Below are 26,782 nucleotides of genomic sequence, written 5' to 3'. Positions count from 1 at the left end.
AATGGCATGATCTGCAAAAAGAGTAGCTTCCATTTGATTCCATGCACACATGTATTTAATTTGCTTCTATTTAACATGAGAGTGAAAAGAAGATGTTTCCAGGGGTTTTTCTGAATGTAAGCATTTGTGTGTACTCTATTTGTGCTGTAAAAGGCATATGGGAAAAGATTATTACACAATTATCATATATTGGCAAAATTTTCTTAGTATCAAAACCACCTTCAACTTCTACCATACATGTTATCAAAAATCTTTCTCTACCCACAGACAAAAACATATATAGTTAGATAATAATGATGAGATTTCTACTTTGCTGAACATAGTATTCAATCTGGTTTTAAATCTCAGTGATATTCAAATAGAAACAACTTGGCAAATTTTGTTTTTGTGCTCTACTTTTTTAGATCCTCCCATGGGAAAGAAATTTCATGCAATATTTTGCATTTAAAAAAGCTCCAAACTCAGTAATTTCTAGACACAGCTGTATAAAACCAGTTTCAGTGCTAACTGAAAACTTCCTTGGAGTGATTTAATGATAACTCCATTTATTAATATTGTAGTACATGCTAATCACTTTTCCTAGGTTACGCTATGATAATGACATTGTTTAGATTATCTAATAACAAAGCAATTTTCTTCTTGCTTTTTTCATTTTTAGATACTGCTAGCACTGAATGCTCCTTGCAATTTCCAGACAGAGATTATGTGTGGTGGGACATCTTCATGAAAATCTGTGTCTTTGTTTTTGCGTTTGTTATTCCGGTTCTCATTATAATTGTTTGCTATACTCTGATGATTCTGCGCCTGAAAAGCGTACGGCTTCTCTCCGGGTCTCGAGAAAAAGATCGAAACCTGCGTCGCATCACCAGGTTGGTGCTTGTGGTTGTGGCAGTTTTTATCATCTGCTGGACTCCTATTCACATTTTTGTTTTGGTTGAGGCCTTAGGGGACGTGTCCCACAGCACTGCTGCCATATCCAGCTATTACTTCTGCATTGCTTTGGGTTACACCAACAGCAGCCTCAACCCAATCCTTTATGCCTTTTTGGATGAAAACTTCAAGAGATGCTTCAAAGACTTCTGCTTCCCCTTCAAGATGAGGATGGACAGGCAAAGCACCAGCAGAGTCAGAAACACTGTGCAAGACCCAGCTTACATGAGGGAAGCAGGTGGGGCAAACAAACCTGTATGACTAGTCGTGGAAATGTCATCTTACTGTCCTCAGGAGAGAGAGGAGTCCAATGACCTAGGACTTACACAGATTACGACTGCAGTTTGAAATTGATTCACCCAGACAGACATTTCTGGAATATTTCAGGAATCCTGGCAGTTTGAACTAAAGCAAGTTTATTATTGATAAACAAGAATCTCCTCAAAATCGGCTCAAATGAAAAGGACCTGGATGATGGTCAGGTTTTGGCACCATATCTGCTGTACTCGAGCCAGCACTAAAACACACTTTTGCAGAGCAAAGAGGTAGTGTGGCACCAGGTGATTCCGGATAAGCAGATAAGCAGACTCTTCTCTTTACAATATGTAACATTGTAAAAGGCAACATTTGGTCATAAAACTGAGCTGTGCCATAAACTTCTACCCCAACAGTGATTGATTCTAAAGTAAGGACTTTGACAACTTGATCCTCTTAAAAGTCAAGAGTGTTAGATTTCTGTGAACAATTCCAGAGCTATAATCAATATTATCCTCAATTAATAAATCTGTAACCCTTGTTTGTGCTGTGAAAAACCAATTTAAGCATGATCTGCCTACACACCAAAGTGATTTTATTGTGTCTATATATAGTAAAGCCTTTTGGCATTCAAAAATACTGGAATTTAATGGGAATTCTTATCACATGTTTCATCATCTATGTGTAATGTTTTGTATGTGTGATTTTCCAAGGTGGTTGTTTCTTTATTGAGTCTGAATAATATAGTATGCATTTTCAGAGTGTATATTGAACAAGAGGCTAGACAACTTCAAATGCTTCACTTGCTACAAAATTGATGAAAAGTCATGTTACATTCATTACATGGAGGAAACACTCTCATGTGTAACTTGTTTTCCTGGACAATATGTAATCAGACTGAAATAAATATTTGACAAGTTAGAATCAAGGGAAGTAGCACATGAACTAACTGGATTGATACAATGGAAATTAAATAATGGATGCTTTAATGGCATCTGATGGAAAAAATTTCTGGTTTATTGAGGCTGATATATTTTCTTTGATACAGTCTTATGACTTCAGTAATTTTCTCTGTTTTCCTGTGAAGACAGAGGTGTCAAGGCACAGATAAATAAGTCACTAGCTTGCTGAAGATAAGTTTATGGTAAAACGGAGCCTAACTTTCAGTTTGTAGACTTTTGTCTTCCTGATGTTATATATTACGACTCCCACTACTGCTGTTGCTGAAATTTGGAGGAATGCTCTCATTATCTTCACCCTGAATGCATACACCATATATCTTCTTGTTAATTTTGTTCTTTTATACAAAAGAATTACCTGGGTGCCTTCATTTCATGGAAAATTTTCTCAGAAACACAATCTGATTTGGTCCTATGAGACCAAAAATGCACACCAGTATAAAGAATGAGTTTTTTTCTTGGACTAGCTGGCAGTCCAGTTCCTGTGGAAGTGATGTAGAAAGTCAGCCTTTTGCAGGACTTCCATATGCTTTATTATTAATACAGTCATGTATGTCAAATATTTTTTATACCATGTTGATAAATGCTGTTGCTGCAATATTCAAGATAACTCTTTCTTGACAAGTCTAGCACTTTCTGATTGTTTCTACATGAAGAATGATTATCTGACCTCAGGATTCTTGCTTTACCTGGGGAAGTGAATTTAAGTTGCTCACACAACTGCTGAATCTCACCTCCCATTCTGTCATTCATTCGTTTTTTTAACATTCATCCATCTTTCAAAATTAAGTTCTGACCTTTAAATGGCCATAAAAAGAGAATGCTTAAGGCAAAAGTCGAAAATCCAATGTATTTTTCAAGTTAGGAGCAAGTGAAATAGGAAAGAACTAGAATCTAATGAACTAATTTAATTCAAAATAACCTATGTTCCTGTTCATGACTTACCATTTGCATATGTAAGTCTGTACTTGAATAGGGTTTTTGTTCTACACATTATGTGAAAAGCTTTGCTTTGTAATGAAAAATCAATGTTTTTAATTTGCAAAAAGGAGGCTTCTAATAATACTTTTGAGGTTTATGTTTTTCAGAAGATGATCATCATTCCCATCACAGTGGGAGGAAATTATAACTTCCTAACAATTAATCTTGCAAAATGTTATAAGAATGTGTCCTAAAGGTTTTTTTCTATCATGGAACATTAACAGCCAAATTAGTCTGAATGCAGTAGAAAGGTGTCTCGGAAGTTTTCTTGTCAAATTGAGCAGCTTGCTACACTTCACTGAAAAACAGCAGAAAACTGGCCAAGATATCTTTAACACATGAGAAAGTACATTAAAAATGATACTATGCTCACAGAATCTGCTTCTAGAAGACTGAATTCCCATTGCAAAGCGCTTCACTTTCTTTGTAGCTCCAGGCAATGACTTGCCCTCTCTCTTGTGCTGGCTCCAGGAGGCAGCAAGAGGTGAAGGCAGGGTAGGAGCTGCCTGGCCCAGGAGTAGGTCTGGATGGGGAATGGGGCAGCAGGGACAGGCTGTGCTGTCCCATGGGCCCTGGAGCATGGCAACGTGGGGCAGACACAGGCAGGCAGCCTGGGAATTGGTTGTACTTGCTGCAACCACTCTTACTTGCCTTTCTTTTTGGAGGTTCTGAAAATTCAATACTGCAAAAGCATGGTCACGGACCTGCTTGTGGGGCTAAATTCCAATCAATCAAGTGTGGATAGCTAATATGTCGCTTTCTGTGTTTCTGCTTTTAACTGTGAGAGATTTTATTTGGAAAATATACTTGGTGTTCTGGTTCAGGGCAGACCAACACATGGCAGAGAAATTATGTTCAGAGAAACCCCAAGTTTAGTTAATAAACAATACCTCAACATGATGAGAAATTCAGAGGAAAACTGAAAATGAAATTTTTGTCCTGTGAAAAGCAAAGGGAAAACACCATTCTGAGCCAGAATTCCTCTTGGTTCTGCTAAATTAATATAGTCTTTGCAAAGAAGAGAGAGAGTTTGTGCTGAGGTTTTTTTTCCTTAATTGCTTATCAATTCTTAATCAAACATAATAATTGTAAATATGGCTGTTTTCTTCCCACTTAAGTTTTTTCTTCAGAAAAAAATGTGGATTCAGCAAAATTGATTGAGTTTGTGATAACTTATGTGATCTGTCAGATAAAAAAATGAATTGTGCCTGGATAATTTTTAGCTGTATCTTACAGGTGTGCAATACAATATAGTGAGTACATCTATTCAATGCTAGAATGATAGACTGAAAGATATTTAATCTGACTGAATCAAAGTATTTTAGGTTGGGTTTTTCTTTTTGCTGGATTGCATATGGCTTGGGAACTGTTGATGCATAAAATCCTGACATGCAAAGTGGAATGATCTCAGTCTGCAGATTTTGATCACTTAGTTAAAAGTGTTTTTATGTCCAGCTGTGTGGCTAATGCAAGAGAGTGTGAAAGCACTGGGAGCTGCTTGCTGGAGGGAATCAGCTGAGAGCAAGATCTGCTTTTCTTGCTGTGTTGGGCAAAACCTGTCTCACACCGTGCAAGGGCTGCTCAGCTTTAGGTTACCTCACTGTGATTTAACCCCAGCTGGCAACAAAGAGCAATGGAGTTGCTTTCTCTCTGCCCCTCCAAAAAGCTTGTGGGTTAGGGTAAAAACAGTTTAATAATAGAAACAAAGTAAAATATACTAATATTAATACTAATGCTAATACTATTAGTAATAAAAAGAAGACAGAAAAATAAAACCCAAGACAGACACCTAAAAAGCCCAATCCAATCACTCAGCATCCACTGGCCAATGCCCAGCCCATCCCACACAGTGCCTGGCTCCTTTTGTCCAGCTCCTCCCATTTTATACACTGAACATGAAATCCTGTGGCATGGAATTCTCTTTTGGCAAGATTGGGTCAGCTGTTCTGACTGTGTTCCCTCCTGTCCTCTTGTGCACCTGCTTACCAGCAGAGCATGGGAAAATGGAAAGTTCTTGACTCAGGGTAAGCCTTGCTTTTTTAACTAAATCATCAGTGTGTTATCAACATATTCTCTTACTAAATCCAAAACACAGTACCTGCTGCTCGGAAGAAAATTAACAATAACCCAGCTGAAATCAGGACAAGCATTTCTGGAAAATAATTATGGACGTTACCAGCCTGTTCAGTCTGCTTTCCCTCCAGTGTTGATTTTTAGTTGGCAGCAAATACAAGTTCTCTTATTCAGTTTCCAAATCTGTTAATCCAAATGGCAACATCTCAGATAGGCTTAGGGATCTACAGAAGGGAAATACACATCTCCTTCATCAGTAAACAAGCCCTGGAACAGGGCTGTACTTTCCTGTTAAAAGGAATACCAAAAATAACTACAGCTTTGTACTCCACTCCAAATGTGCAGCAAACTCTCTAGTAAACCTCCTGGAGGTGTTATTGTCCATTAATTATTTAATGGTGTGAAGGCTTAATAGTGGGTACATAGTATGAGAAAATTGTATTGACAGTGAGAGCAGTTGCTTAGGAAAAGTGTATAGAAGCTAGGGGACATGAAAAATAGAGGTTGTGAGCACTTATGTACCTATGTATGGGTGTACAAGAGCTCTTTTTGCTTTTAATTGGTAAACTCGAATTTACTAAATTTAATTAGTAAACTCTAAAATGTTATATATTTATAATTCTATATATTATAAAGCAATCAATTTATTGTAAAATTGGCTGAAATGTGTTCTAAAGGCTTTGAAAACACAAACAAGATTTAGAAAATCTTGATATATAAAGTAGTCAACCCTGGTACTGAAGTACAAAATATTTGGCAGAGTGGGAGAATGATGCAAGGTAAAAGGAGAGTATGGAAACTACTGTGAAATACTGCAGACTCTCTTGGTAGAGGCCATCATGTCCTGAAGAAAAGTACTTATTAATGCTGATGCATTTCTTCCCAAACTGTCTCTCATTAAAGTAAATACTTAGCTGTCAGTTTCCAAAACAGCCACTATCATTTTTAAAATACTTTCCTGTACAAGAAGCTTTTCAGAAAGCAGCACCAGGAAGCAGTCATGAAGGCAGACTAATGATAGACCTGCAACTAAATCTTTCACTTCAATAAATGCTTGGTATGGGCAAAAAAATCAGTTGACTATATTTGTCTTTTTTCCAGATATCTGAAAGACAGCTTTGAAAGTCTGCATCTGTTGGAAAAATATTTGATTGATCAGTGAAAATACTCTTATACTGTGAAGTTGTAATTTACTTGGCAAAACCACTGTTAATTAGCCCTGGGAATGCACTTTAGGGATATGTACCTTCTTCTGTCTTCCTTGAACAAGAATTTTTTATGGCCAAAACTGCCCTGATTGAAAAATTCAGCAGAAAACTAGCATTAATATACCATTTGTTGCAGGTAAGCTGGTATTTTATGCTCTTGGAGCTATTTTTTCCTCAGTCTGATGTTTCTTACCTCTGTTTTGTGGACAGTTTTTTTTTTTCCTTCCATTTTATTAACTCCTATATATGCCTACAATTCAGAGATTACCTCCAGCTATACGAATCACATTAAAATATGGTGGTTTTGCCTTGTGGGAGCTGTCAGGTGTTACAATTCTGCCCCATATATAAGTATGCATATACAGTACTCCATGGTATGGAGTTTTTCTTTTCTTGTCTGACAGGGCAAAGTGACATTTAGCCACTGTACTGCACTTTGCAGTTAGTTCTTAATTGTGTTGTGCATTTTAAAAGTGCTTTGTTGCTGATAGTGCCATAACCCAGATGTACATACAAATTGGTTCCTCAGAGTGGCAGCCATAAAAGTGAGAAGTAATTATAATGATAATAATTATTTTCTTCACAAAATAAGACCTTTGTGTCATTTCATTCACTTAATGAAAATAAAAGCATGTACTGTCTCTGGGATCATGGGGAGGACAGAAGAATTCTCATCCCAGGAGAACACTTCAGTTACAGCCATGGGCTTTTTTTGGTTTTATACAGTGAAAAACAAAAGCCTTTCCATTTGAAACTGCAAATTCCATATTGAAAAAACCTACTGCAATACAGAGAATTTTCCATGTGCATTTTCACAGTGTTTTCAGCTGAGCATTTGATACAAATTTGAGATTTATGTTGTAGGACTCCACTCAGGATTTGAGCATGGTGTATGTGTACTGTGTCCTCAAGTTAATGCTTTTACTCCAATGCTATTTTCATCTGCTTGAACACCAAATGATAACAGCAGCAACTGGCTTGATGTTGAAGCCCAAGAAACTTATGGGAGAGGTTTCCAGACCACAACTCTCAGGCAAAAGAATGACCTAAGCAAGGAGTTGTTTGGGTTTGGCACAAGCTTGGCATAAAAAAAAGGCAACCAATTTGGGAATGTATAAGCCTATAGGTTTCTGTAGTACTGAATGTCACCTGGGCAAAACACAGAAAGTGTGCTACTGCTATAAAAGCTTTTGTTAAATTCTACCTATTCTTTAAAGAAAGCAGACCTTTCTCTCCACAGGCTTTGTACTAAGGGTAATTGTTCTATATATGACAGAAACCACATTTCTGATTTCACTCTGATAGATGGATTTTAAACAGAGAATAAAATACAGTTAAGTCACATAGGCCTAATGACAGCCCCATGAAGAACACAGCTGCAACTCAAATCCCATTAGCATCAGATGAGTAATACAGAGCTCTTTTCATGACCTCACCTGCTTAACTCTTCATATCAATTCTGGACAGAGCAAACAAATTTGGAATCCTACCTAGGATATATATGTAATGTACCAGAGTAGGTTCCTTCATACAAGCACTGTATAACACTATTTTTTGTTTCTTAATTTGTATAGGAAAATGTAGTATGGTTTTATAGCGTGATATTTCTCATCTATGTTGCTTAAAAAAAAATGGACAAGCATTATGTTGTTCTGTAGCAAATATTTCTCATTATCTTACTCAGATTTGATTGGTAATATAATTAATTCCCCTGAGTCAAATCTGTTTTGTCCATGCCAATAATTGCTGAGTGTTTTTTCCCTGTCCTTATCTTGACCCACAAGCCTTTTGTTATATTTTGTCTGCCCTGCCCAGTAGGTGAGAATGATAGAGTAGCTTTGGTGGACACCTGGTGTCCTGCCAGGGTCAACCCACCATGGGAGATTCGGCTGTTTGCTCTTGTTTGGGAGCACATGCCATGCCAGAAGATGCTATAAGAAAGTTTGGAATAGGACACTGACTTTGCATATCTCTTCTGTTGATGCATATCCACTATATGCTAGACTGTTTTTTTTTTTTTTTTTAGAAGAAAACACAAAATATGTTTTATTTTAGCTCTACAACCTACTTTTATTGCTCTTAAAGGCTTGGAAAAACCCCAGGCAAGGCCTGGAGTGTAATTTTTTTAAGGGATTGCTTGGGGAAAGAGGTCTTCATGAGATGAGCACTGTGGAATTAATTTCCTCTTCCCTACATATAGAAGCATGGGTCAAAATCTGTCAGAGACAAAAGTATTTATGGATTACTATGATATTAGCAGCTTGTTATGAATTAGTGAGCTGTCTTGTGTCTTGATTTGATATGAGCATTTCACACATCCTGGATGTTTCAGCCTTGCAAGAACCCTCTGAGTAATTGCTTTAACAAATGGAAGAAAGGAATGGAAATTTGCTGCTTAACTGTGAAGGAGTAGATAGCTGGGGAAACTTGTCCTGTTTATTAATAGAGCTGATCTGAATGTGGATTTCCTTCCAGAAAAACATTATGATGGATGGCGTGGAAAAAAAGAGGATAAGAAAACACAGTCTTTTTCTCTTATTTTTTGGAGGAAAATGGCATTTTGCTGGTGGCCTGACATACTGGCAGTCAGCCTCTGAGATGAGGATCCTTGATGTGGCTTCGGAAACCTCAATATTATCTGTCTCTTAAAAGATATATCTGAAAACCATTCAATCTAGCCTCTGAGGAATCACAATATTTTTTTGCAAGGACAGAGAAGAGCTCATATATTAGTAGGGTAAGATAACCAGTCTTTTCCCTGTTGGTGTTTTCCACAGATTGCATCCAAACTGCAAACTGAATGCACTACTTAGGACATTCCTGCTTTATGGTGTTAGTCTGGCATGAATTTGCCAGATGGTTCCTTCCTTACTTTCTGGCTGCATTTACAGCCCAGAAAGCCAGATGTACCCAGGGCTGCATCAGAAGGAGAGAGGTCAGCAGGTTGAGGGAGGTGACTCTCCCTCTCTGGAGAGTGGTTCTAACCCCTCTTCCCCACTTGGAGTGCTGCATCCTGCTCTAGGATCCCCAGCATAAGAAGGATATGGACCTGATGGAGCTACTCCAGAAGAGAGTCATGACTCTGATGAAGGGCTGGAACACCTTTCCTATGAGAAAAAGCTGAGAGAGCTGGGACTGTTCAGCCTGGGGAAAAGTCTCTGGGGCAGCTTTCCAGTACCTAAAGTGAGCCTACTAGAAAGCTGAGGAGGGATTTCTTACAAGGACGCGGGGAATGGCTACTGAAAGGGAGTTGGTTTATATTAGGTATTGGGAAGAAGTTCTCTGTGGGGGTGGTGAGGCATTGGAACATGTTGTTTAGAGAAACTGTGGATGCCCCATCCCTGGAAGTGTTCAAGGCCAGGTTGGATGGGGCTCTGAGCAACCTGGTCTAGTAGAAGGTGTCCTTGCCCATGGCAGAAGAGTTGAACCTAGATGATCTCTTAAGGTTCCTTCCAACCCTGATCATTCTAAGATACTGTGTTTCTATAAAATTAAAGGATTCATATGGAAATAAAATCATTTCTCCTTAAGTGGTCCTAGATTCCTTTAATCTGGATTGTCATTTGTAAACCTTGCATATATTCATAACATATCCTACGATTTCAGTGTGAAGGCTCTTTATATCTGTTTTCCTCAGTATGTGTTCCTGCTAGTTACCAGAGATAGTAAGCTATTATCTGATGTCATGCTTCAAAATGCACCTGGTGTTTAAGGTCAGTAAGAAGTTAGGAGGTTAAATGTGCTGTTTGAGATGCATGACGGGCTCAGAAGTGTGGTGATCTTCTGCAGTCACTGACTCTGTGGTAGAAAGACATTGATTTTGCTAGAGCAACACTCCAATTTGACATGATGAATACTACAAACTTTTGTGGGTTTTGATTAAATCTTTTTCAGCTCAACATTCTACATTGCCCTCAGTGGAGAAAAATACACTGGTGTAGCAAGTGTAAGATGAATTTCCTTGTAGATATGCAAAAAAAGGCAGATAAAAAAAGGGCTTTGACTGGGATCTATATCCAGAATTTCCCAACTTAATAAACAATTTAAACAATTTAGACCTTCTGCAAATTCCCTCAGCACTTCCTCCTTGTCAGCTAATCTCTTCCTTTTCTCCCAAGCAGATCCTAGTTTCTGTTTGCATCCACTCTACATAGAAGAGCTCAATGCAGTGAAACAAATCCTTCCATTAAGCATGTGCTTAAATGTTACACTTGTTTTTCACATCTGATAAATGTTCTCTTTCTGATTTTCAATTTTCTGGTTGACAGCTTGACAGAAACTTTCTTCACTGAAAACTAGCTTACTGCTAATTTTGACAGCTGACAGAAAAAAGCTCCTGCCTGTGTTTTTATTTTTGTAAACAGCAAACAGCTCACCACGTTCCAGTAACTAGGATATAATGATGCCCTAGGATGCCACTGTGAGAGTTGTACTCATGACTGGGAAGTATTGTTTTGTCAAAACTGAAATTCTTCTTCAATGACTTTGCTTTAATAAAACTTTTCCAAAGGGAGGTTCCTCAGGGTGGATTTTTAGTGGAAACAAACACAACAACCTCCAAAAGGGCTGCAGTGTGGGTGCTTACCACAGAAAGAGGAGGAGGAGAGAGAGTTTAGTATGGCTGAAAAGGGGTGTTCTCAGAGTGTAATGTGGGTCTCCCATGTTCTAGATAGTGGCTTCATCTCTAGTCGAAACAAAATATTTTGGCACTCACTTTTGAGTTGTACAGACCTCACCTCTAGAGAGATGTGAGACCCAGGAATGGCTCATGCCATGGTAGAGATGATCTGCATGGAGAGCTTGAGGCAAATATGCTATTGCAAGAGTCTGTGAAGGCAGGACAACCTCTGAGAAACCCAACCTTAGCTGGGTTCCTCAAAAAATGGGCCGAGCCCTGGCAGCATCAGAGCTGCTGTGTTAGATCCAAAACCTAGGGACAAATGGTACAAAGCAGGAGAGGGGCCATGACAGCCCTGCCAAAAAGTGTGCTACAGCTCTGCTGGAGGAGGAACTCAAGTAGGGAACCAGCTGGATGAGTGTCTCTCCAAGCATGAGAAGCTTTTCAAGTTTACATTTGAAGATTTTTCCTTACCTCCCTGAACATTTTCAAGTGGTCTTGGTTTTGTTGTTACAAATTGAATTATTGTTTTTCAGGTAGCGAGCAACTGCTCTCAGTTGAAAAGAGCTATCCTCTTTTTGCAGTTCTTCATTTCCTTACGCTCTGTTTTGTTAATAAGAGTTCATGTAGGCAATAGTTTGATTGATCTGAGGCTTGGTGTAAGAGTTCATGTTTCAACATATCATATGACAAACCTCAGGGTGTTAGGCATAAGTGAATGTGCAGATGCTAGCTCTGTTCCATACCATACTGTTAATTTGATTTAACAAATTTAAGTGAAGATGAATAGTATCCATGGGAAACTGCATTGGTGGAAACTGGATGTGAAAAGAATAAAAATCTGGTAAGCTTCTGCTCCCTGACAGAGTTTACAGTATAAATCTTCAATTAACAGCTCTGAGTAAAGATGGTCCTGCAGGTACCCTGAATAAGCATTTGGAAAACTGGAGCTTGCTCGCAGAAAGTATCCCAAGTATTTGTTTTGAGATCAAAGAGATCAGGTGGGCAAAATTTGCAAGGTAGTTTCAAGCAAGATTAATGTGGAAATGCTAAGGCAGCTGACTCCCTGAAGGAGTTGGGTGCTGGTATGTTTTAAAAGCAGCACTGAAGACATATCTGCTTCTTCAGATGCCTTTACAGAGAGGGTCTATAGGACTAAAGTAATTTCACAGCTGTAGTTGTGGCTGAAGAGGCTGCCTTAGTCTGGCAGGTCTGAGCAGGTTGGAGCCAGTAACAGAACCAGGACCTAATATGAGAGAGATGTAGAGAAAAAGTGTGATAAAGCTCCTTTCTACACATGACAATTGTGTGTGACTTAGGTACTGCAGTGATGGGGTGCAGGTAAGTGGGCTCCTAGAACACAGATCTGATGATTTAAAGTCTGATGGTTCTTTTGCAAGCAATCCAAGTAATTACTTTTGTTAGTGCTAGAAGTGAGTGTAAGGATATATCTATCATATGATGGGAGAAAATATGGTGAATGATGTGTTTACATAACCTTAATTCTGCTCAGAAATCTTATGGAGCATATATTTCTGTGTTGGACTGTGATACAAAAAAATTTGAAAAAAACAACTGAAATTCACTTCCATAATTCATGTTTGAGACTGAAATGGTGTTTGAAAATAACACGACATCTTATGCAATTTTGGTAATTGAGATAAACAAATATGGTTTTGTTAATTTAATAAATTTCTGAAATCAAATTGCAGTGTGTTTCTCATGCAAGTTACCTACCTTGATATTTGTTTAAAATGCAATAAGACAAATCTCCTTCAGGGCTCCTTCTGGTGTTTATGCTTCCAAATGCTGATGAGTTATTTACTTTGCCATACTCCTTTTTTCTTAAAGACCTTCAAAACTGCATAATTTTGTTGAGATTTTTGGCTCCTCTGCAGGCATTTCTGCCATATATTGCAGGTGCATGCAACAGTTTAGAAGGGCCATATGTGTGAGCTTTGACCTTTCTGAGCATTGAGGTGTCTGGAGAAATATGTTGGGCAACCCTGAAGTCTTCTGTTGGCAGGCTGTAGACCTTCATTTTTTAGTTTAATATCATCTCTCCCATGTGGCTTACACTTCATCCAGTATATGAGAATTCTGGGGGAAGAATTAGAAGGCAGCCATTAGAAATTGGACATTTTTGTTGAGAAATCTTCCTTAGGAATGCAGGACTTAAAACACATCTTTATTCCTTACCTCACTGTCAGATGGGCAGATGCAAATGTGGAGACAAGGATATAGGTAAGCTGATGGAAATCATAGTTTTGATGTATTGTAGATTATTGAAAATCACAGAAACACCTGTATTTGCAGTTGAATATAAATATTCTTTCCTTTAGAAGAATATTCTCTGTAGGCTCTATAGAACTTTATTGATCTTTATTGAACTTTAAGAGGATAGGGATGAATGCTTTTTAAACAAGGATACTGAGACTATATTGAAAATACTGAGGTTTATAATGAGCAGTTCAAAGTATCTCATGCAGAAACTATTCTGCCATCTTTTACATTGATCTCTTTGCTCTTGTGACCAGTGACAGGACTCAGGGAAATGGTGTGAAGCTGAGTAAGGAGAGGTTTAGGCTGGATATCTGGGAAAGGATTTTCACCCTGAGGGTGGCTGGGAACAGGCTCCCCAGGGAAGTGGTCACAGCACCAAACTGAACAGAGTTCAAGAAGCATTTGGACAATGCTCTCAGGCACGTGGTGTAATTCTTGGGGATGTCCTGGGCAGGGCAGGGAGCTGGAGTCAATGATCCTGTTGGGTCTCTTTCAACTCAGTATATTCTATGATTCTATGATTATTTGATCTTAAAAATTTACCTGATCAGGGAACCAAAAGATTATCAAAGAATGACTGACAAAGTCTCAGGAGCTCAACATAGCAAAACAAGAGCTAGTAAGAAACAGCTGCTGAGAAACATCTTAAACACAAACCTGGGGTTCAGTACCAGAACAGAGATATTGAGACTGAGGGTCTTCAATTTTTTCTGTACCCACTTAAACCATCATGAATCTCCAGTCATGAAACTATGTTAAAGTAGTATATGACATGTCAATAAACTAATTCAAAACCACTTTTAACTTTCTTGATTTTTTTTGGTGCTGGTTTTTATGTATGCCTGAGATGTAACAAAATTAAAGGTACCTCAAAAGTGACCTCAAGATAGTGACAAAATGGCTGTTTATTGTTTCAGTTTTGCCACCCAGATTTTACATTTGCCAATAGCTTATCCAGAACACTAGAAAAATAATTATCCTGTTTTTTTTTCCCCTGGCTTATATCTTTCAAATTATATTTCATGCTGAATTATAGGTATTATAACTGTAATGACATTGACTCATATCTTTATTCAGCTTCTATGCTAGAATGTTTTTTTCATTTTTATCCATTATGATAATTTCTATCTCCTGACAAGTATTTCTTGCTCAAACATTTATTTATACTTTGATGTAGGATTTTTTTCTGCTAAGGCTTGGCACTGTTAGCTACAACCTTTTCTGCCTGTTCCTTGCTCCTTACTTGAGCACTTCCATCCATGATCCACACCATCAGTGTTCTTGAGTTATTGGTTTCATGGAAGCAATAGTTAAGTTTCTCTTAACCCTTTCATGCTTTTTAATTATAAATTTCCTACTCTACTCAAGGACAAATGTAAAACCTCACCAAAGCCAAAATGAGGACTCCAAATGGGCAAAGAGAGTGGAATATGAGAGAGCACTATGATTGACATATTTTGAAGTCCTGGGCTGAAAAGAAAACAAATTCACAGACTTGTGAGAACATTTCCAATATAATTCAACCTCTAAAATGTTTCTTCAGGATTTGAAAACTTTGCTGATTTTTTTTTTCTAAGTAGAATATGGAATCTAGATGAATTTATGATTTCTCAAGTATAGTTGAATTTAATCTCTGTTCTACTGAGTAGTTCATCTTAGATTTCTCTAATTCAGTACTGTAAGTTGCTAATTTTGACTTATGTTGAATTTTTCTTGACTATTTGCAATGAATACTAAAGACAAACATAACTACTTATACTGGAGTTTCTTTTTCCATACTTATCTCTTGGTGTTTTTTATATCACACTTAAAATATTAGGATGCTACTTTTTCTTCTGGAAAAATTCTAAATATCCAAATGCACTACATTCCTACTGAAAAAAGGTTATGACTGTGCAACTAAAAAGACTTTTAAATCAAGGCCACACTGAAGACCAAGGTGTTTTGTCATTAAAATTGGTACCAGGGTGTGGTAAACCAGCCACTGCTCAAATCTACCTCTACCTGACCACACATGTGTGGCCTTTAATTCAACTTGACTCAGCTTCACTTGGGTGGCTATTTGTTTTTGTCAGCCACATGATTTTCAGGTAGATTAACTTTTGGAGTAGAATTTAAAATTTTGTTAAGAATTAGATGAAAACAAAACAAGTTGATTTATTTGTGCTTACATATAGGGCTAAAAATCAGAGGAATATAACTTGTCAAGTAACTAATCAATATGAAAAATATTGCATCATGGTAATGTCAATTTTCAGAAAGAAATATGTAATTTAAGGTTATACAAACAAACTAATCTGATGGTTTTCTTACCAGCAGTTTCCCTCAGAACAGACCTGGGGAAGGGCTTAATCTGGAAAGGAAAACTCCCAAATGCTTTCCCCATACTGAACAAGCCATTGAAGTAAGAGACACATACGGTGGGCTCGTCATAATTTGTTGGAGTGGAAGCTGGGGCATATTCATTCTGTTTGGGATCACTGGCTCAGATTTCCTCAGGGGGAAACAGAGGCAGAGGCACTCTCACCTATCCGTGGGAGGCTTGCATATCCCACCTCTGCCTGCAAGAGCAGCCTAAAGGGCCACAGCTCCTAAGGCCAGTACCAGCCTTGTGTACTGAAGCTGAAGCAGGGTACCACAGGGATGCAAGGATCTCTGCTGCTCATGCCTAAAGAAGTGATTATGTGCAAGCTGGCAGAGCCAGAGAACTTCTCACATCTTGCATAGTTATGCAGGTTGCCTAGGCAATTTGCAATTATTACATATGTAAGAACAGCTGGCACTTCAATGCAATAAAATGTTTCAGTTTAAATTATGTGGTTCCTTTTATTAATAGCATGAAATCATGGGTGAGAAAACGTGCATTTATGAAGGTCTAAGTAAAAATAGGATGTTATGAAAAAAATAAACATGAGAGGGAAAAATCTGAGTGCACCTTTTTCAGCCAAATTATTTAGCAATATGTTTTTGTGGGTTTTGCAATGAAGAACTTTGTAAGAAGAGAATGTAACAAGGGGAAAAGCTTCCTGTTCTTAAGATAAGGCAGACCTGAGTACCAAATAATTCTGAAAACTTCCAGCTGCCAGGTTGTAAAAATACCATGGTTTAACTTCTAAGGCTGACACATGGTACTGCAGATATGTCAAGAGAGGGATATGATTAAAAGGCCTTTAACAGAGATGTTAATGACTTTTTGATCCCTCTCATATCAGCAAAGATGATATCGATGTTACTGTGACTGAATTGCTGAAGTACTGCTTCACTCCTTGTGATAGAGTGAATGCAGTATATTTTGCTGGGAGGAAATATTTAATTTTTCAATTTTACAATTGTCACCTATGAATACAGGCTGAGAGAGTTGGGGTTTTTCAACTTGGAGGAGAGAAGCCTTCTGGGAGAGCTCAGAAGGGGTCTTACATGAAAGCTGGGAAGGGGCTTTTGATGAGGGTATTCTAGCCTATAACAGTAGGGAATGGCTTTAAACGCAAAGAAAGTAGGTTTAGGTTAGATATTAGGAAGGAATTCTACACTATGGGAGTGGTGAGGCACTGGAACAGGTTGCCAGAGAAGCTATGGATGCCTCCCTGGAAGTGCTCAAGACCAGATTAGATGGGACTCAGAACCTGTAGTGGAAGTCAGCTGCCTGTGACAAAGAGGTTGGAACTAGATGGTCTTGAAGATCCTTTTTAACCCAAACTATTCTATGATTTTATGATTCTATGGTCCTGACTTTTCCTGTGACAGTGAGGATATAAATAAGCTCATATTTTGCCTGCAAAAAAAAGTTTCATTTTCAGAACCATTGCAATATTATTCATAAAATATTAAAATATGAAGAGACTTTAATTAAGAAAAAAAGGACATACTTTAAACAGATTTTTTTTTGAGCTTGTGTACCAAAATGAAACACTTACATACATAAACATTTTCTATATACAAAACCACATGATTAATGAAATGCAAAATGGAAAACAATTCCTTAAGCAATTTAACTGAAGAAAATTCTAGAGCTACAACAAAGCACTCACTCCATTTCACTGAGTAATGTGAAAAAATCCAGGGAATATTTATAAGCAGAAGTTTTGCAAAATAAATATATTGAATTAATTTGGTTTCCCTACATTAGAGAAGAAACATTGAGAAGTTCAGAAGTCATTATTTGTGTGAGTGTACTTCAAAGAGAAAATGCAAAATTGTATGTGAATTTTATAACTGTAAAGGGAGTTTAGAAGCTGCTGTGGGATGCCTGAGGGGGACATGGTGGAGTTTTTAAACTATTTCTCTGCATATTGAATTTACTGAAGGGCTGCAAGTATCCGTAGCTTTTAAAAATGGATGTACATTAGAGTTGTAAAGAATTCCATGAGGAAATTACCTAAGGAATTTTGCTTTAAAAATATGAATTATTATTTAATGTAACTATTTTTGATAGGATATTGATTAAGCAGTGTGAGACTAGACTAGATCATGAATTTGCAATGTTTGGCAGTGATGCGCTCTTCTCTGTTCACTACTTATTTATGACACACAAAGGAAATGTAACTTCTAAATTTGTCTAGAAGTTAAGTTGGAAAGTTCTCTCAACTCCCATTTGAGAGACACATTTGTAGGTTTGTTTTCATTCAAACCTTTTGACTTGCAACAGCACTGCTTCTTTATTTACAAGTCATTCTGATCGCACATAAAGTGCTATAAACAAGCATTTTAGTTGTGCAATAATGTAAGAGAAGTAAAAATGGACCTTCCTTAAAGAGGTCAGTTGGATAGTTTTGTGTATTGGACGAACCTATTAATGTTCTCTAATTGAAAGAAAGCAGTAAATAAAAGGAAGGGAAAGAAGTTAATCCGTTTTTATTACAAGGAATTGCAACAAAAAAAATGTGTAGCTGATATTGAAGAAAAAGAAAAGCATAATAGCATAGAGAAAATAATAGCATAGAGAAAATTCAGATGAAAGATCAGTAGGACATATCATAATAGAAAAAAATGGGTGTGTCCCACCTGCTTTTAATTGAGAATGTATAAACAGATATTTGCCAGAACGGCCGCATAAACTTAAAGCTTCTGTTTTTAACTCAGTACTTTTCTTTGTTAGTTAATAATCTTTCTTTTATTTGTTAGTCTGAGGTGTAGTTGTTGGTAATTTGTTATCCTCTGGAAAACATATAAGTCAAATATTCCTTTTGCTTTATTAAGTTTCTGGGAGTTTGCCCTGTATAAAGAATATTGGATCTGACTTGAGATTTTTTATACATTATTAAAATTCTTTCTGGGTTAATTCAAAGAAGCCCAGAGAATAAATTACATAATAATAAGAAAGGAATGTGTGAAAATGACTGTTTAGATTAGAGTGAATACCTACAGGCATTTCTTTTTCTTAGAGCTAAGACAGTTTTAATTTGGATTTTCTTAACTGACTTTGAAAATTATGTCATACCATATTGATGTCACTTTAATTTTGAATGAAACTGAACCATTAGGGACTTAATTCTGTTTAATAAATGTATTAAAACTTGTAGCTAATTTATCTGATTCAAAATAAATTTCCTTACTAGTAATATGTAGTTCAGTTCTTTTTTAAAGCTGGCTGTGGAAAGTCAGCATTAGTTTCTGCTGAAATTACTATGTAAAATGCTTATTCAAAGAAGTTCTTTGATAACTTTGGAAATGCTTTTTTACGTCTGACACATACTGTGATATTTGCAAACTGCACTTTGTCAGCTTTCGTCCTTTTCCCTACTATGAATGTAATTAGTCTTGACATGAATCTGGAATATGAACTTTAATGCCAATATATTATGTTAACTTTATGTTATAAAGTATAACAAAGCATTTTCTGTAGTCCTTAACCTCCTCCGTAGAGGCAATGACTTGTAGCAAAATCAAAATGCATCCAATTCTACAGCCTGTAGGTCTTCTATACACTTATTTCAGCTACCTTCATTGTTAGCTCCTGCAGGCACTTTTTTTCCTGATGCTTATTGTTTTGTCTTGAGATAAGCAGAATATCATTCATTTAGATCTCTACCTTTATTTTGTGCCCTATACCGTGTCAATTCCAATCCATCTATAGGCTTCATAACTCCAAAATGCCCCTGCATAATCTGATTAAGATCAGTGTAACTTCCAGCCTGAGTTATTTATTGTGGAAACTCAGGGCACTGGGAATATTTCTGTCTGCTCCAGGGTGTCCTGACCCCCAGGGGAGCACTGACTTTGACCCTCATTCATGGAGAAAACTTCCAAAGCCTCAAGGTAAACCAGAAACCACGAAAGTGTGAAATAGATTGTAGAGATTGTAGAGAGTAGTGTAGTATGTCACATCGGTGAGAAATTTAGGTTTTAGGATTTCTAGTATGTTATAGCTGGATACAAGATGGAGGGTACAGGGTGTTGTCTCAAGTTCCTTTCTTCTTTCTTGTTTCTTCTTCTTGGGTTTAGGTGGTATCTTGTAATTGGGTAGAAAAATCCTCATTGTGGGTCTTTAAGAGTCAGTTATTGGGTTAGAAAGGAAAATAATTTAGGTGTCACTTCTTAATTGGGTAGCTTAGTTTTGGTGTTTGATTAAACTTAGAAGGCCTTGTAACAAGAGATTGTTAACCATTTTTGTGCTGTTTTTCCTGCACGCAGAGTCTGGTGCAGACAGTGTGCTGAAGTTTTAATAATATAACAATGAAAAAAAGCTGAAGACTGAAAAAGGCCAATGTGTCTCTTGTTCCTGACACAGAACTGCTCCAGGAGGGTCTTCCCTTGCCATGGCAGCCCTCAGGGAGCTGCCCAACTTGGGGCCTGCAAACTCACAATTTATGTTTACATTGGTACAGATGTAAAGGGAACAGGTTTGCACTGGAACAGCTCTATCAGAATTGTTATTAATTCTTGAGTTCACCTTTGTTTATATTTACAAATTACAGACAAACTTCAGTGCTTGCTCATGAGCTTGTCCTAAATATCACCAGTTTCTTTTCCTCCATGATCCCCAGAAGTCTTCAGTATTTTCAGATCATTCTGGCATCTCTACAGCTTGGCACTCAGGTCTCCCTGCCTGCCCTGGGCAGAAAGGTTTCCTTCAGGATTGCACTCACCACTTCAAGGTGATGGAAGGGGCTGAAGGAAACAGACCTTATGCTCTCCCTCTATCACATCTCCCATTAAGTAGAGCAGAACAGAGAGGCTCAGTGATATGCTCTCTGTACTCCATACTGAGCTAAAAAAGTATTACACTATTTGTGACATTCATTTATAAGCTCATTCAGTACAGACATTTTAAAGAATAATAACATTAACTCAGAAAAATACAGTTTTCAGGGTAGAAAAAATTATTTGTTGTGAGTATACGAAAAGATTATAATGCTAAGTGGGAGTCTAGAAGGGTTGAAAGCTTTCTTCTGTAGCAGAGCTATTAATTTCTCATATAATTTACATTTTTGTTAATGCTAGATCTGGCATGACTATAAATTGCTTGATTAAGTTAGAGTCAAATCCAAGATATGCATATACTAAAGCATGAAAATTTAGTTCCAAAATGCCACTTAGTTTAGTTTAAAACTGTTTATGGAAAATAATTGTTCTCATTGAAAAATTGACACTTCTTTCTTTGTGAGTTATGAAATTATTTCCATATTTAATTTCAAAATTTTTAAAATAAAATAAATTTGGGAATAAAACAGCTTTTTATTATTAAATATGCACCTCCTGGTTGTACATATTTAAATATAACTTTCCAAATTCAGATGGTACTTCTAAGATTCTTCAGTAAACAGTGGAGTAGACCTTTAGGGAGGTATTTATTCTAGCCTGTAACCAGTTCTGAGAACTGTAGGTTAAGTCACTTACTCAAGCATGAATTTCTGAAAGCAATATATCTTTTATATGGTTAAAAAAATAGTCTAAGACTTAGTTGCTATTTCTAACATATATAAAAAAGACCCCAGACTCTCATACAGAAAAATCCTTAACCAAACCCAACATAAAACATTTTATTTGGACAATTTTAAATGTAAATAGAAATTCAGTCAATGTATTTTAAAGTACCTAAATAGCATGGTTGATTTATGTGTTTGACATTCCACAGTGCTGGCTGCATGAGGAGTTAAGACACTGTAGTTATGGTTCCAGATATACAGACTTCTTTATTCTTGACACTGTTGCTGAAAATAACAAAATCACAGGAAATTTGAGCAGCTGAGAAGGGCTGTGCAGGTCTGTGAAAGTCCTTCCAAAGATGCCAGCAACCACCAGCTGTCCTCCAATAAACCACATATTATTGCATATAAATCTCTGTAAAGTGCAATTCATTAGCCCTTCTTTTCAAAATTGTGTCCCTCTCACATTTCTATGACAAAGACAAGTGATAAAATTGTTAGTTTTAAGAAACAGGTAGGTGTGTGTTTTTCTGGGATGTAAAACTTCATGCAATGATTAACAGAGAATGGACTGAGAATATATCAGATTCTCATTCTGAGAAAAGAGATTTGATTTTACCTATATTGTGAAGCATGAGAATGAGGGAACTGTTAGATCTCATTTCTAATTCCAGGAGTCAGCTTTACTGTGAAATCTTGTTTTCACCACCTCTGTGTTCACCAGTGACTGGTTTCAAGGGGAGTTTCTCAGTGCACAAGAAGCCGTCTCAATCCATCTGTTCCTCAGCTTCTCCATTTGCAGAACTAGAATAAAAACTCTTAGAGACTCTAGATCTCACTTTAAAAATCTGAATGCACTGAAATTGGCAAACTTTCCTTTCTACTTTGCTATGAACATTCCAAATGTAGGAGGTAAACTAATTCAGCAAATTAAACCACTACACTTTGCACAATTTTGGAAAAAACTGCTTCACAAAAGAAGAAAGATGCCTGTGTGTTTGCTATTCAACCATCTGTCATGTCTCTTGGCTACCAAGTTCTTAAAGATCTGGGTGATGTTCAGTTGATTTGTTGATTTGTCATGCTGTGTTATGACTATAGTTTGGGACTGTGGGCTTCTTGTAAAAAATTACTTTTAGTGATTTTTAGCATTGTCCTTGCATTAATTAAATTTAATTCAAATTGATTAATTTTCTACCTTCCCTTGGTACAAGTTACTTCTTTTAATTTTTATCATCGGCCCTCAAAGAAGCATGAATTAGCAAGCACAGATTTGTTCTTTTCCATTTTTCCTAGCCTTTCTCCTGCTGAGTAAAGTTTCTGAAGTTTTTAAAATTATTTATGAATTTTAGCTTACTTTATACAGAGAAATTTTAGGTTTCTGCAATAGCAAAATGGCAATTTCCTCAGAATATACTTTAAAAATTAGCTGGACAACATGTGAAGGACTATATTTCAAAACTTTTAAAATCAGTAAGTCTTCCCATAGGTTTAGTGGGTTTCATATCAGACTCCTTGTTGATCCCTTATTCAAATCCATATTGATTTTCCAAGTGTATCTCTGGAACAAAAAATCAAAATATGGAAGCTGGTTGGTCAGTCCTGACTATCTGCATTTACAGACATATATGCAGTTTTTCACTACAATCTGAAATGATTTGTTATCATACAAAATTAGGCTTGATCATTCCCTCAGTTAAAGATAACTGTGAAGTACAAAACAAAAGTACAATACTGAGCTGGGAGAACAAGATGGGAAACAAGAAATATGCTAGTGACTTTTGCAGATCAACTTCATTAGTGGAGAGAATGAGGGTTTGTGGAAGGGCTTGTGGATGGATAAAGATGCTAAATGGAGCAGGGGTATAATAGAGTAATGCATGAAAATTATAAAAAGGCTTGCTAAAGACAGGAGTGAAGTAACATGTCAAAAAATTGATGTGGATAATTGTACTCTACTGTGACTCAGTATACAGATTTATGTCTTCTTTTCTTTTTTTTTTTTTTTTGTTGTTGTTAAGATTGTAACATTTCATTAGAGACCTGCAGTTACTGTATGCACATATTGATGTTTGCTGTACAGTGTGATTTCTTCCTACTTAGTTATTAAAGCTGTCAGAAGGTTGTAGATTTTATAGGATTTGTTGAACACTGGATCTGTGATAAGAAACAAGTATTTCTTTACTGCTTTCTTCCTAAGGAAAACACACATTGAAAGTCCAAGTGAAAAAACATTTTGCATTTCCCTCCTGGAGGATCTTTTGGAAAAACAAAGTGTATTTTTGCTTCAAGCTCTGTGATCATCATTAATAGTTTCTGTGGGATTTGAAGAGGGAAACTCAGACTCAGGGACTTTTGGGAGTTACTTTTGGTTGTAAAAACCCAGCATTGGCCCTGCAGCACTGGTTCTGAGGCAGACAGGGTACTGAGGTGGAGAGGCCGCTGCTGACTGTCAGCTGGGGCATCCAGGTTTCATCAACATTGCCTGAAAACCTGTAAGTGCATTGGTGCTATAAAAACCCATTATGAACAATTCTTATTAAAAGAACAAAAAAAAAAAAGAACCAAAAAACCCTCCAAGTTCTCTTCTTTACATCTAGTGTTTAGTACACTGTGTTCTCAACAGTGTTAAAAGCTCGCTGTCATTCACAAGTGCTGTTCTTTCTTTAATACTGGAACAGAAGCTGAGATCTTAAAAAATTGACCATGATATTTTTTTTTCCTCAGATGATACAGGCTTAATTGTAGTGTGTTGAAAAATTGAATTGAAAACCCTTGAGAGCTGCTATGAGCAGATTTTAGACATTGGTCCCAAAGAAGGATATATTTCTATTTCTGTGTGCATTTGCATCCATTGTCTACTCTCTTGATATCTAATGTCACATAATTTGATATACTAAATTAAAACATTGTCTTGTCAGTGCTCATTATGACTCTTCATGAAGCTATATTCTGTATCGAAGTCATTCAGCACCTTTGCAATAGCATGAAAGTCCACCTCAGCAAGCCTAAATCATTGTCTCACCTGTAAAACTGACATCAGGAAAGGTTTAGCACATATTTTCTAAGTCTTTCTAGGACAAGGTTCTTTAATCAGAGTTACTGTGTGAGACCTTTGTTCATTCTTAGGAAAAGGCATCACAGGCTTCTCAAAATCCTGAGAGTACTTAGACATTATGTTGGATGTGGAAAGTAGGGAAAACCAGCCCTGAGAAAATTCTTTGATGTTGGGAATAAGTAGATGAACCTTGGCACCATGGAGTTGCATCGTCCTTCAGAAAACCTTTGGTAAAAGTTCACATCAATTCATTTTAAGGAAAAACTTGAAATATTTTTATCCCTTTTCTACACAGAATGTGGGATACGCAATTTTTTTTGTTTTGCCATTGCCTGAGAGGTCTGAAACTCTCAAGTCCAAGGCAAGAAGCAGTAAACTATTCACTGGAGATGCTTTAGGTGTGTTGTTACTCCAAGGACTGCATATTAGCTAATGACTGAATGACACAAGGCCAGAAACAGACTTTGAAAGGATAGAAAATGGGGCATGCCTTTTCCCATGAGAGCTGCCTAATCACTGATAATAGTTATGCTGCTATTCTTTTATTCTTACATGCTCTTCCTGACTGACATTTAAAAGATTTTATTTCTTTTAGGGTGAGAAGAAGTCCAAGTGCATCTTTGAGGTCTCTGATCAGAAGGTATTGAAGAAAAATTGTGGGAAAGGAGATATTTTGTGTGAAAACAGGCATTTCTACTCTCTTTGAAGACAATGGTCATAATAATCTTTAGATATTTGATCAGCAGGTTTAAGAGCTACTATGCAGAAATGACATTCAAAGGCATATGTACATACACAAGAATTTCATCCCTTTTCCTGTTTCCCTTGGCCTCTCTTGTAACAAATGAATCATGGCATGCCATAGAGTTGTGCAAAGTTACCAAAAGTCTTTCAACAGCAGGCACAAAGCTGACATTAGAAAGCCTTTGTAAATATGGAAGGTGCTTTGCAAAGACATAAAGACATCCATGACCGTTAAATGCAGCTTTTTTCAGATTCAGTGTTTTTCTTACAAAAAAAATAAAAATTAAGATATTTCAGCTAAATGCACTTGGATCTTTCAGTTGAGGTACTCAGTGACTAGTTGTATTAATTATGGCATTTAAGACCATCTAGGCTCCATATAAAATAGGATGATTGGCAGCTATTGAAGGGGAGAAGGCAGTAGGATAAGTCTATAGACAAAGGATAATGCAGGACTGAAATGAGCGATGTGTGACAGTAATAAAAAAGTAATGTTCCTCTCTTAATACAAGCACAAAAGAATGACTTCAGATCTGGAAAAAATTATTTCAGCTGCATTCTGACCTTGGCCTCATATCTTTTGTTTGGAAAATGTCTTCACTTAAGAATTGATTTAATAGCAATGAGAAAGGCTCCAGGCAGGAAGAAAATAGTTGCTTCTACATTAATGAATAGACAAAATTACAGTTAATAACTAAAACCATGGAGCTCTGAAATTAATAAAAATAATCACCTTGCAAGTTTCTAAGGTTTGGTCTCACTCAAAAAAACAGTTGTATTTCTGCTGTGATTTTTTAAAAAAATCACAATTTTATATAGATAACTCCTGCTGAAATGGGTTATTTGTCTGTAACTACTTCTCAGTTTGCATAAAAAAGGACAGAACATGATTATCAAGAACTTTTTCAAAGCTGTTAGCAAATTATGCTGTCATTTAGGGAAGTGCACACAAAAGAGAAATGTAAAAAAATTGATGATTTTATGTTGAAGGAGATTGTTACTCTGTTACACAAAACTTAATTAAAATAATCTTAATGGTTGTTTCAGTTGTTATTTACTGTTATGAATGTGTACTGTTCTGATTGGTACATAAAGATTGCACTACCTAATCAGAAATAAAATTCATCATTCAAATGGATGAATGTCTAAGCTATACACTGGAGGACAATACCCTTTCCAGCTTACCACAGTTTTGCATAGACCTTTGATACCTTGTGAAGGCTGACTTAGAACAGAGACTAGACAGAGCTAAAGAATAAAGTAGGTATTTATTAAAAGGCTTTAATGGATACACCTTGAGCCCAGCACAAGAGCCCAGCCAAGGCTACACCCAAGATGAACCCCAAATGGTCACAAAATGAACGACCAGTCACGGACCCTCACATATTTATAAGTTCTGGTCCATTAGCATATTTGAGTTAATAGCCTAATTATAGCTTTATCTTATGAAGTCCCATCCTTCTTGTTTTTTTTCTCCTCATTCCACTGTTGTTTATCCTCTTGGCTCTGAAATTTGGATCAGTTGTTCTTGGTCCCCACTGTCACTGTCGAGGCAGGACAGGAATGAATAGACTTAGAAGGCTGTGAAAGTAAGACTCCGATTTATTCAAAATACACCACTCTTTTATACAGAGCTTTGTGAGGACCAAATCCACTGGTTCTGAAGTGAAAAAAACCCACAGCATTGGTGCAAAGTGCTTGACGTACAGTGATAGAACTTAACTATAAACAATGTGAAAAACAAGAGAGATAAAGAATTATTTACATTCTTATCCAGCTCTTTCCCAGGTGTCTGCCTGGCTAGAAAC

The 26,782-nt window shown here is 36.9% G+C and overlaps 1 protein-coding gene across 1 annotated transcript in view; it reads left to right on the top strand.

Annotated features, from left to right (window-relative positions):
* The window catches only part of OPRK1 (opioid receptor kappa 1), a 45,363-nt gene extending 19,251 nt beyond the window's left edge, over positions 1–26,112 (top strand). Inside the window, exon 4 of the mRNA XM_021555698.4 lies at positions 659–26,112. Within this exon, the coding sequence (XP_021411373.1) occupies positions 659–1,191 (533 nt within the window). The 3' untranslated portion in view covers positions 1,192–26,112. The remainder of the gene's footprint in view (positions 1–658) is intronic.
* The last annotated feature ends 670 nt before the right edge of the window (positions 26,113–26,782 follow it).

The sequence above is a fragment of the Lonchura striata genome, chromosome 2 (genome assembly GCF_050655825.1).
Source record: "Lonchura striata isolate lonStrDom1 chromosome 2, ASM5065582v1, whole genome shotgun sequence".
NCBI lineage: Eukaryota > Metazoa > Chordata > Aves > Passeriformes > Estrildidae > Lonchura > Lonchura striata.
The sequence above is the reverse complement of the archived record's forward strand: the minus strand, read 5'-3'. Positions and strand labels throughout refer to the sequence as shown.